This window comes from Leptinotarsa decemlineata, unplaced genomic scaffold (genome assembly GCF_025532065.1).
Source record: "Leptinotarsa decemlineata unplaced genomic scaffold, Ldec_3_MD MMD2_P_RNA_scaffold_4, whole genome shotgun sequence".
NCBI lineage: Eukaryota > Metazoa > Arthropoda > Insecta > Coleoptera > Chrysomelidae > Leptinotarsa > Leptinotarsa decemlineata.
The window spans coordinates 1,602,710-1,615,477 of NW_027412531.1; the positions used below are offsets into that span (position 1 = coordinate 1,602,710).

Sequence of the window (12,768 nt, forward strand, 5' to 3'; positions counted from 1 at the left end):
CCTGACCTTTTGTACTACCAAAAATTCACTTAGCCAGAAATTTATTTGGTTTACCTTATGGTTGTAAGGGGTGGAAAACGCAACCCCTAAAATTTATTACCAATGTAACTTTTTGTCTTATTATTTGTTTCCCATTTAAAAATTTATTTCCCATAGCCTGTTTCATTCTAAACAAAGAATTTCTCCTGGGTTTTTTGCCCAAAATAAACCAGTTCGCAACAAAGAATTATTTAACGAACAACTACAGAGATACATCGTCATAAATGCGAAAATATGAAACTAATCTATTAAGTAGGTCGCGATAGTGACAAATAAATTGGTATGACGCTGTCAGTTTGTGAATTTTCGAAATTGAATTCAAACTAATTGTGTGTTGTTGTTCTGTTCTTAATTTTTCACTTTAATAATTCCCTTGTTATTAAAATGGCATACACAAATGAGGAAATGACTGATATGCATTACGTTTACGGTTTGTCGTAGGGAAATGGATTAGAAGCTTCTAGAAGATATGCTGAAATGTATCCTCAATGGCAGCATCCTTCACATAGAATATTTGCCCGACTTCATCAATGATTACGAGAATATGTTTCATTCGACAAAAGAACGCAGGATTGTGGTCGCCATCAAGAAGTACGAACACCACAGCTTGAGGAAGCAGTACTTAATTTGATTGAAGAACAACCTACTACCAGTACTAGAAAGATTGCTTTCCAGCTAAATGTTGATCATATGACGGTATTTCGAATTTTAAAGGAACAACTCTTATACCCTTACCATCTGCAACGAGTGCAGGCACTGTTACCGCGAGACTTTCCGAACCGTCTTGAATTTTGCAATTGGATGCTGGAAATGATTAGAAGAAATTGTGACTTTCTGAAGACGATAGAATTCACAGACGAATGTAGTTTTTCTCGGGACATGATTATTAATTTTCATAATCACCACATATGGGCTGATGAAAACCCTCACATTATTGTCGAAACTGACCATCAAGAACAGTTTTCTCTTAACGTATGGCTCGGAGTTATTGAGGATGATTTAATTGGGCCTCATTTTCTATCTCCTCGATTAAATGGTGAGGCATACGTTCAATTTTCAAGAGAAGTGCACCCAGTACTGCTGAAGGAAGTTCCTTTGGGCGTCAGAAGGAATTTTTTTTTGTGCATGATGGGGCCCCGCCCATTTTATTCAAGTAGCACGTCAGCATTTAACTGAAACATATGCAAATAAGTGGATAGGTCGAGGAGGACCACAGAACTGGCCCGCCCGATCCCAATCTCAATCCTTTCGATTTCTCTATTTGGGGCCATTTACAGCATTTGGTTTATCGTACTCCTGTTCGCGATGTAGAGGACTCAGGAAATCGCATCATCGATGCGTGCAGGGTAATCAGAGAAACTCCAGGAATATTTTAGCGAATACGTGGCTTAATGCGCCGACGACTAGACGCATGCGAAATGTCTGAAGGTAGACATATTGAACATTTACTATAATTTCTACATGTTATAAAGCATCAAAAGTTGCTGATGTGAATACAGTTTCCTGGCTTGGAACAGTGTTCCAAGCTTTCAAGAGGCCGTCTTTGCAATTCCCGTGACATGATCGTGCCAAGACATATTGATGTCCATTTCAACCCCAAACAATCTTAACGAATTAGAAAGCAGAATTTTGCGTCCTGACATTAATATGTTTAGTTCTGAGACATTCATCTTCTTGGAGAAAACTGATGCCTCGGATGTCTCTCACCCCGATTCGAAATCACATCCAGATCCTCATTAAGATATGCAACCACCTGCTGCCGGTGAAGATGTGCTTTATTAGCCGATGTCCTGGAATCCAAATGGAATGACGAGACAAGTGTGCTGTCGTCAGCAAAGCAATATATTGGTTGATATACAATAAAAGAGGGTTAGAGAAGATATGGATCCACTAGCGTTGATGGTGGAAGTATTTGAGAGATATCCATCAACGGACACTTGCAGGAACGTTCTTCAAGAAAGCTGAAGAGCCATACACAAAAATGATCCGACCAGCCGTAGCATCGAAGTTTGGCCAACAAACCTTCATGCCACACACGGTCAAGGGCCTTAGAAATATCAAAGGCAACAGCTATTGATTATCCTTGTTTCTCGATTGCATTATTCCAAACATGAGTGACATAATACGATGGAAGGTCGCCTGTTGATCTTTGTTTCCGAAAGCCATATTGATGATCGCTCAAGATGTTGAAACCTTTTAATTTTTTTTTATTTGAAATCATCCGCATCAACCTGATGGTTATTAACGGAGGAGTGTATCTATTACAAATCATTAGGTTGTATTAACAATTTCATAATCAGGTTGAGAGCAGTTAGAAAGCAAATAATATTTTTCACTTGATGTCGTCCTAGAGCTTCTTTCAAATCTTGAGGTATATTGTAATTCTCTCTTTCTATTCGGAGCATCGGACATTCCGTTAAGATGTGTTTTACTGCGAGAGGCATTTCACAAATTTGACACTGTGGTTCCTCTCCTCGGGATTTCAGGTATTCATGGGTGAGTCTTGTATGTTCTATTCTGAGTCGAGTCATAATGACTTGTTCTCTTCTCGTCAGATGTCCATGATCTCACGGTCCTACCGCTGTTTTGATTTGATTTCATTAATCACAGTTTCGGAAAACTATGTTCATGAAATTATGTCAAGAATTCCAGGTTTATGATTTCGAATGTGCCACAATGTTATGAAGTTTTACTATTTAACAAAGGTCACGTCTACCAGCTTATAGCCAATAAAGATTTATTTTATTTATTCATTTATTCCATACACTATTCTACAGGATGAACCCAATTACAGAATAGGGAGTAACAGTGGCATTTACAAATATGTACTTACATAATATAATTTGTGAATCTATATAAAAATAAAATAAAAACAGAACTGTCATTTAGCTAAGAAATATCTTTTGATTTGTATAAACTGGCAGTTGAATATATCTAGGACATGACTAACAGAATTAGAGGTATCGCACATTGTATAAATTGGAGATTTTTTCATTATATTTGTACGCGGAGAGTTGAGAGCAGAAATGAATGATATTCACGCCTTACCTCGAGACTACAAAAATTGTGGGTTACAAGCAATTCTAAATAGGGTATTCCTACAGTAGGATACGTGCCTACAAGTTTAAAATACATATATTTTAGGAAGCGCCCCTGTAGGGCTTCTAGTTGATTTATATGAACCTGATAGTAGGGACTCCACACGACAGATACATATTCCAGCCTAGATCGAACAAAAGTGAAATAAAGTAATATCAATGTTGAAGCTTTTTCGAAGTATTTTGTATTTCTTACTAAGAATCCATACATGCGATGAGCTGCTGTTAGAGTAGTGTAAATATGTTTATTGAAAGAGAGGGATGAATCAAAAGTAACACTTAGATCAGTGAGTGTGTCAGGACGCTTCAGAACTTGATTGTTTATGAGATAGTTGTGTAAATTCAGGTTGGTTTTCAGTGAGTAAGACATTACATTACATTTGGATGTGTTGAGAGATAGATTATTCTTTCGACACCATGTAGCAACGCGATTTAAATTCAGGTCAAGACGATTGCCATCATTAGAACATATTATATTGTAATAGACTTTCAAATCATCTGCGTATAAAAGGAAAATGACATCAATCTCAGCTCCGATATCATTAATGAACATATTGAATAGTAGGGGTCCTATATTTGATCCTTGTGGTACACCAGATGTGGCTATATATTCGATAGACTTGAGGCCATTGAGTTGGACGTACCTTCTGCAATACATTGTTCGATTCATTTCACTGGTTCGGACTTCCATTGTCTACTATATAAAATGATTTGAAATCCCTGAAACAACTAAAAAAGGAAAATTAAAAATGAATAGCTGAAAATAACAATTATATTAAGCAAAATAAACCTGAAATGAAATAATAGTGAAATAAACTACAAGTAAAAATATAACAATTGAATAAATAAAAATGATAGATTGAAAAAATAAAATAATAAAAAAGTGTAGAGATTCCAAGTCACGTTAGTTCACGACGTTTCGATTGTTAGTATCTACAATCGTCTTCTGGTGATGAGGGTGTAGATACTAACAATCGAAACGTCGTGATCTAACGTGACTTGGAATCTCTACACTTTTTTATTATTTTCTTTTTTCATTCTTTTATTTTTATTTATTCAATTGTTATATTTTTACTTGTAATTTATTTCACTATCATTTCATTTTAGGTTTATTTTGCTTAATATAATTGTTATTTTCAGCTATTCATTTTTAATTTTTCTTTTCTTTAGTTGTTTCAGGGATTTCAAATCATTTTATATAGTAGACAATGGAAGTGCGAACCAGTGAAATTCATCATGAAACATTGTCAATCACCTTCAAACGAACATTGATTGATGATTACAAGATTTGTGGTGGTTGAACGTCCTTTCATGAAACCGTGTTAATTGGGGCTAATAATGTTGCTAACATGACAGTAGATTGTCTATTACGCCGACTAAGATGGAAAATCAAATTATTGGGGCGTAATAGAAATAACTCAAAAACAAAACTCTAAAATCTAAATTAGTCAGCCGGTAGAGGGTTGGTGGGTAAAATAAATTATTTGACACTAAAGATAACAAAAAAAAAACAATATTTATTATTTTCCCTCTTTGTGTAAATACCCTTTTCCTGTAACAATGTAACCCTGGATAGAATTTCCGAAAGTTAGGGCCGTCGGTATATCGGAACGTATTCTTCTACTCTATAAATCCACGGTCGATCAGCTGATCGATTTTTATATTCTTAAATAGAAACTGTTGGCCAATAAAGAAGAGAGAGAAATAGAAACTGTCAAATGTCTGAATAATTGCAATATGGTGCATGTGCAATTGCAATTATAAATATAATATATATATATCAATAAATAGATGTTTCAAATAATACAAGAATGATATTATTTACGAATGTTTTCCCCGTTAGTATATATACTATTGGTTCACAGACGTCTTGGTAAGTAGCTAGTTTTGATTTAAAATAATAAAGGTGTCAGTTCAATGCATAAGGTTAATTGATAATTAATATTTAATATTCACTATGTTCTAGGTGCTAACTACAAAATACCACTACTTGCTCTTTCACGGAATATTCTTGGTGATATGAAATGTTCCTTATATGTTAAAAAGAAGCAAAAGTTGTACAAGGCAAAATTAATAAATGAAGTAGATCCTACTTGTATATTCCTTTGGAGGTTGTCCTTTCTTTTGCAATCCCCAACAACGGCTTTCTATACAAGGTCCGTCCAGTTTATCAGGATTGGGGGAATTCTGTACTGTAACTAGCAGAGGAAATCAAGCAAGCTCTATCTACTAAGCAGGGATGAAGCTGTCTTCAAGCGGTTAGGTGTAAAGCAAAGTTCTAAACATGCATGCTAGCTAAATTGGTGTATAGCTATAGGACATAATGATGTGGGAGCTGGTAATATCCTTCGTACAGAGAAAACGTAAAACTAGGTACTAAACAAAAAGAGACCTGAAAAGACAGAAAAGTTACTAACCTGTGGATTCATTAATACATATGAAATGCACTTATTAGAGGATAATCCCCAGAATGTGTCCCAGCAGAATACCTACCTTCGATGGAGGGTGGTCTCGGAGAGAGTTTCGTCAGGAAACGTTTAAGGTTAGTTGAAAACCAAAATCCACATTGGATGGTTGAAATATCAATCCTATGACAATTTTCTTGATGGTTTTACAACTACTTTTTATTTTTCAGACTCAGAAAATCCTCTATAACTTGAGAAAATCAGAACCACATGTTCCACTTTGATAAGTCCACAATAAAAAAGGAAAAAGGAAACAGATAGATTCTGGAGGTCAAACTAGGAATATTAGTGACATTTCATCAAAGTTGAGAATACTGAAGATGAATGACATCCTTTCTGTCAAATTTTGAATATTTAGCAGGGTTGGATCGTTTAGATAACCTCTATCCAAACAATAACAAACTAACCTATATGAAAATGGAAAGTTAAGGAATGGTGATAAAACAGATAATGTTCTTATTCTTTTCGGAAATTCACAATGAACTAAACTAGTATCTTGAATGAGAAAGCATTCAAAGTAGGTAAAGTACTTCTTGTGCTGATTGAACATTTTCAAAAATATGACTTCATTTCAGATATTTTTCTGCTGTGCAAGATCACTGAGTGACTTCAAGTTATTCATCCTGAATGATTTAATACATTCTATAATGTTTTGGCTTACGAGAGCGCTATTAAAGTTATGAGTAAACTAGGAGGTATCAGTATAATTGAACCCGTAACAGTCTTCTCAAAAAGCATCTCAAACACTTAACAAAAGTTGCATATGATAGAGATTGATCTGTAATTTTGTATCTCACTTTTATCTCTTCTTTTGAAAATTGGGCAGACTTTCGACTTCAAGATGACTTGAAGGGGTTATATTTTTAGGAGCGATTAATTTTTACGAAAGAAAGTTTTTGGTTTTCTGCTACTCCATCTTGATGCAAAGAAGTGTAGGAATTTTCCACAGAAAGGAAGGAAGCAATCAATTTGAAAATAAGTAAATCTATACATGGATGTGTAGATCATGCAAAGAAGCAACTTTCAGATACAAACTGGAAAAAGCCCTCTCGAAACAGCTACTTTCATATAAACATTGAATTACACGAAAGAAAAAAAAAGAAAAGAAAAAAATTCAATGTTTGTATGAAAGTAGCTGTTTCAGGAGGGGTTTTTTCCAGTTTGTGTCTGAACGTTGTTTCTTTGCATGATCTACACATCCATGTATAGAATTACTTATTTTCAAATTGATTACTTCCTTCCTTTCTTTGGAAGATTCCCACATTTTTTTTTATCAAGATGGAGTAGTAGAAAGCCAAAAACTTCCTTTCCCGATAAAGATGTTTCGCTTAAAATTGCCTCTGAATATTCCAGACGGTATAAGCGGAATTCCGCCACTGGATAAAATTAAAGTGCTTCATTTCTCACCGAATGCATGCTCTGTTTAATCTGACAGGTGACAATTTCGATTTCGCCACAGATTCAAAGGCTGTCATGTTGGATCGGAACGAGTATAAAGAAACCACATTCAACTGAAATGATATTGCTTTCTCGAATGTTTTGATCATATATCTTGTTTATTCGATTATTTCGCCGTGTTGAGCATTTTATGAAACAAACCAGAGATGGGATTGCTTTTTATATACGTTCTTTCTAATACATCTATACGCGATATGCAAACACTGAAGTTTTGCATACTTCCCGGCCATTCTAAGAAGAGGCGGGAATAGGCTCCCGACTTCACGTGCCATCATCGTCTTTTTTCATCACGCTTCTTTTTATTATAGGCTTCACCTGTATGTATGTATGTTTGTTTGTTTGTAACTCTCAAGCTCGGGATCTGTATTTGACAGAATTATCGACATCATTGCTTGATCTATTCGTGGACAGATGACGCTGTACATAACCTCCTTGATATCAAATCAGATTAAATCTCCGGAATCGGAAAATATCAAGGGTCATTCTTCTAAACAATATACGGCTGATTGATCCCAAAAAAGTTTAGATAAAATAAAAATAGTTTTAAAAGACTAAAACACATGCTTTTATAACATACGATTCAATTTCAAAAACTACACCTCACGATTTGATCTTTACAAACTCCATTTTGAAAGATATATCACAACATGTTTCAAGTGATTTATACTTCGAGCTGTTCTTACATTGATATTCATATACTACAGGGAACCACAATTGAAACTACCTCAAAAAAATTACCTGAACCTCTACCTAAGGTACCTGTTCAATTATGATTACCTGAAGAATATTACCTCACATCTATACGTCAATAATAATTCTTTCTCGGTTTTTAAGAAAACAAGTTCAATAACGGTGATCTATTCAAATCTAGTTGGTCATTTATTAGAATGTTTGACTTTTTAAGTTCAATAATTTCCATTATTTCCAAGTGATTCAGTTTCAAACCTTTATTTTCTCTGTGCAAAATTTCGAACTCTTCAGCAGAGATATGATTTTCTTCTAGAAGATGATTTGAATATGTTGAATTTGTGTTCTTATTTACATAGCTCGTATGATGTTCCAGGATTCGATTCCTGAATATCCTGGCCGTTTGACCAATATATACCTTGGGGCACGTTCCACACTTTGATTTCATACTCCTGATTTCTAGAATTTGGATGTTTTGTCTTTATTATTTTCAACTAACTTTCCCAAAGAATTACTTGTTCTATATGGAATTTTAATATCTCGTTTCTTTAAAAATTAAGCCATTTTTTTCTTTGATTGTCCAAAATACGTTAAAGCTCTATGATTTCGATCATCTACCTTATCAATAGGAAAAACTTCTCGAATCGCTTTTGTGTAGACTTTCTTGGCAAGTATTTTGTTTATTGATTCGGCTTAAAAACCCATTGTTAACCGCAATTTGATTGATAATAGTAAGTTCTTTATTGAAATTATATTTTGAAAGAGAAATATTGACTAATCTGTGAATCATGCTATTATAAGCTGCTACTTTGTGTTGATAAGGATGTGTAGAATCTTGATGTATCCATATAGGACGGTTTGTGATAGATTGAAAAAGCATGTTTGCTGTTCATTCTACTAATTGTTAGATCCAAGAAATTGATTAAGTTGTCTGCTTCAATTTCAATAATGAATTTTATTTCTGACCGGGATATTATAAGCTTATATCGTCATAGTTACGCTATCAATAAAGAGGGTCATAACTCCCTTGGGACATTATAGATTTTATAATTCCCTCTACCTTTCACAAGTAAAAATAAATAGAAATGAAAACTGAACCATATTTTATTTATTCACGTCATTACAAATAATAAATGTACAATTTTGAAATGTTCCCTGAAAATTACTTCCGCCACTGGAAACAATTTCTTCTTTTGTATGGCTGGAGCTTCTGTTCACTACAGTCGAGGTACCTGCCTCTTCTGATGACAAAGTAGACAACATACGCGCCGTTTTATTTCTCAATTCGATGCTATCCTCCAAATACCCCTCCGCCACCGTGGAACTTTTCCAACCTCCGTGTCTTTTTAAGTTAGTCATAGTTGCTCCTGCATTGGCTAGAGCAGTAGCAGAAGTGCGACGAAGGCAATGTCCCGTATAGGAAGATGAGTTTGGCAATCCTAAATACATTGCGATTTTGTTGGGGATTTTCCCAAACATGTTTTTTCCAATTGGCTGAGATGTACATTTATTTTCTCAATTCAATACCTTTAGGACGCAAAGACATATAAAGTCTTAATAAAGGCAAAGCGGAGAACTCTTTTTCATCCACAATTGTAAATTTCTTCGATACACCAGTTTTACTTTCCGGTACGTTCACTACCATAACGGAATCCCGGTCCTCTATATCCGATATCTTCATATTCAAAAGTTCCTGACTTCTGCATCCTCCAAAATAACCCATAATCAAAACAACCTATAACAAAAAAAAAAGGAAATAAATACACACAAAAAGGAAAATAAGAAAAAAATTACCTTATGCAATAAATTAATATCATTAGGAGCGTCCTTTAGGAATCTGATAACATCTTTAGGAGATAAAACAGCAGACTTTTTCGGCTTATAACTCTTACTCTTCCGTTTCAAAAAAGCCTGTAGTTCATTGAACTTGGTGATATCTCGTTTCTCATGTATAGTCACCATCGATTTTAGCATTGACCATTTAGTCCATAAAGAATTCGGACTATACGTTTCTGACTGAAACGAATAAACACAATTACTACCAAATCTACCGAAAAACATAGAAAATTCCTTACCAGTTCTTGAAAATATGCCAAAAATACAGTTTCAGTGACATCTTTTGGCATAACATTTTTCCGTGTCAGCCAGTCCAGATATATCTTGTATTCTTTTTGGTATACGGCTTCACTTTTCGATGGAATTAATGATTCTCTTGCTTGTTCAGCTTTTTTCAAAATATCCTCCATTATATTTGGGGTAGAAAACACGTTTTCACCGCAAACACAGCTTGATAACAAAGTTCTGTTTATAAACAAGTAACATAGCAACAACCTAGCAACAAGAAAACTCTACTATAATCAACGGTACCTGATTCAAATATACCGGGAAGGTAATGAATTGGTACATTTTTCCGTTTCAAAAATGAACAAAATTTTATTGAAATCGGTCAGAAATAAAATTATCTATGTACCACGGGAATTATTGAGCCTTAATAACCTCAGGCAATTGCTGTCCCTCGGGCCAGAGGCCCTCGGGACGCAAACTTTGCCATCGGTAATTAAGGCCCTCCTAATTCCCTTGATACATAAATAACTATAATGTTTTCATGAATTTTGTAAATATACCTATGAAAAGTATCTAATTGCCTCTTAGTACCTATAAAACATACCAAAACGTCATCCACATATCTATGCCAATACAAGAAATACTTAATCGAAGGATGTTTAAAGATCGACTCCTCTAGATTATCCATGGAAATTTCTGCAAGTTATAGGCTCAATGAATTCCTGCAAGTCTTTTTTATTAAATGAGCCTAAAACAATAACCACAATAACCAAACAATACTATATTTTTTGTTTTAAGCTTATTAAAAAATATATATTTAACGTTTTAGTTCGATGTTCTTTGAAAGCGTGTTTTTCAGTTTCTTAAACTATATTCATTCAAATAGAAACGTGTAATTCAATGTTTATATGAAAGTAGCTGTTTCAGGAGGACTTTCTTTCAGTTTGTGTCTGAAACTCACTTCTTTGCATGACCTACACATCCATGTATAGAGTTACTTATTTTCAAATTGATTACTTCCTTCCTTTCTTCGAAAGATTCCCTCATCTTTTTTTTTGTATCAAGATGGAGTAGTAGCCAAAAACTTTCTTTCCCAAAAAAGAAACAGGACCTTGTGAAACTTGGTTTGAATGATATTTCAATAAACCTCTTTTATTTTTGAAGAATAATAATTAACAGTTTCATATTCGTTTTGAGAATCTGAAAATAAACAATGAAAATATCATAATTTTGTGAATGAATGTATTGAATGAATGTCAGGTTAATTCCAATGAATGTTACAAATCCCCACCTTGATAATAATAATACTTGTTAACAAACTCATCAACTACATTTTGAAATATTCATGGGGTAATTTTATTGCAAGCACATCTTCTTCTATCCACGAGTTCTGAAATGAAGTGTGGTTGTTTTATAACTTGTTGTTACATGACAGACTAATGACACAACTTACTTTTGATCATTTTTTGAACAGAGTTGGCCAAATTGGACACATTTAAAGGAAAACTCGTATTTTTGAACTAGATAGATAAAAACTGATAGCTGTTTCAGAGGGTCAAATTTTATGCAGAACTTAATGGTGAACACTGCATATCGATATCTATCATCATTTCTGAGTAACAGCATGTTTTTCGAAAATGCACATTTGTTGTAACTTTTTCTGTCAGGAATTTCTTTTCTCAATCAAAACCTAGTGAAAAACTTATTTTTTCAAATGACATATATTGATGTTTGTTGATGGAAGACATTTTTTTCAAAATCACCTTTCCAAAAATGTAGGTCACTTGATGTTTTGCTAGGGTCATCTTCAAAATACAGTGAAAATTCTCCTCAATTAGTGGTTTTCATTCAATTTTCAAACACTATGGCAATGAAGTATGAGAATTATGAAAATTGGGATATGATAGTCTGTTCTATGCGACCGGGGAAAATGCAGAAGCAGCCTGCAACTTGTATCATGAGAGGTATCCAGAGAGGAGACAATTTTTTAGAAACATTTTCGCAAGATTGCGATACAACCTAATCGATGATGGTCAATTCGAAAAGAAAGGGCCAAAATTATATAAATCAAAAAAGGAAGCTGTTGAAAATAACCCCAAAACGTCAACGCAAGATTTGAAAATATCAACAGGCCTACCAAAAACTAACGTTTAGAAGATTTCGAAAAATACAAATTCAAGCCATGCAGGAATAGAAGGGTTCATCAACTCACACCAGAAGATTTTGAGCGCCATGGCTTTTTGCCAGTGGTTCCTGGAAAGTTGTATGCCGGCATTTTCAACCGTTACAATTCTTATACTTGGGCACAACAAAATAAATCCTCATTCTATTGTGGAGTAGATAAGTTGAACCCCTTGTTAATGAACTGCCAATGAGCTCAGAAAAATATATTTCGAACGATAAGAGGCTTCGCCTAGCAACACTGCAATTGTCACCAATTTTTTAGCTGCAAATTTTAGTGGTAATTGGATAATCAACCAAGGACCCAACCGTTGGCCGGACATGTCACTGGATCTAACACCTATGGACTTCTACCTCTGGGGAAGGTTGAAAGATCTCATTTTGAATTGCCGACTAATGTGTTTCGTTAAAGAAAAAGTTTTCTATCAATTACAATTGATATCTCATTTGAAAAAATAAGTTTTTTACAATACCGAATTCTACGTGAAAATGTGCTTCGAAAATATTTTCATAGAAACAAAAAAATGTTCACAGGAAGGGTACAGCAAGAGAATAGTAGAACAGATATTGGCCAGATTATTAGAGGAGTGTAATTTCATTTCATACTTACAAACACCCCTCGAGTTAAATACCTCTCAAGACGTGTTTCGAAGAAAACTTGTTAACGCATATAGCATTGTTCAGTGAAAACGAAGTATTTTATTCAAATAGTGGAATCATTTGAATTTTCTGAATTCCTAACCTTTTGTTGACATTTTTATCAATATTCGACTATT

General features: G+C 34.3%; 1 protein-coding gene and 1 long non-coding RNA gene across 3 annotated transcripts; one reads left to right on the forward strand and one right to left on the reverse strand.

Moving 5' to 3' along the window:
• The first annotated feature begins 5,980 nt into the window (after positions 1-5,980).
• On the forward strand, positions 5,981-6,296 carry LOC141487547 (uncharacterized). 2 transcript variants are annotated; one of them, XR_012468433.1, is made up of 2 exons: positions 5,981-6,119; positions 6,178-6,296. It is a non-coding gene; the product is annotated as an uncharacterized lncRNA (long non-coding RNA). The 2 variants fall into 2 exon arrangements; XR_012468434.1 differs by having other exon boundaries at positions 5,990-6,123.
• Positions 6,297-8,837: 2,541 nt separating this feature from the next.
• LOC141487548 (uncharacterized) lies at positions 8,838-10,369 on the reverse strand. Its single transcript, XM_074186654.1, has 3 exons — positions 9,823-10,369; positions 9,542-9,763; positions 8,838-9,482 (listed from the first exon to the last, which is right to left on the reverse strand). The coding sequence occupies exons 1-3, from the start codon at positions 9,991-9,993 to the stop codon at positions 9,255-9,257; spliced, it is 621 nt and encodes a 206-aa protein (XP_074042755.1). The 5' UTR covers positions 9,994-10,369; the 3' UTR covers positions 8,838-9,254.
• Positions 10,370-12,768: the final 2,399 nt, after the last annotated feature.

Excerpts from the sequence above, each read along its gene's own strand:
- LOC141487548 (XM_074186654.1), bottom strand. The coding sequence starts at position 9,993 with ATGGAGGATATTTTGAAAAAAGCTGAACAAGCAAGAGAATCATTAATT. Across the intron at positions 9,764-9,822 it reads TGGCATATTTTCAAGAACTG|TCAGAAACGTATAGTCCGAA; the intron begins GTAAGGAATTTT and ends TATTCGTTTCAG. Across the intron at positions 9,483-9,541 it reads ATATTAATTTATTGCATAAG|GTTGTTTTGATTATGGGTTA; the intron begins GTAATTTTTTTC and ends TTTTTGTTATAG.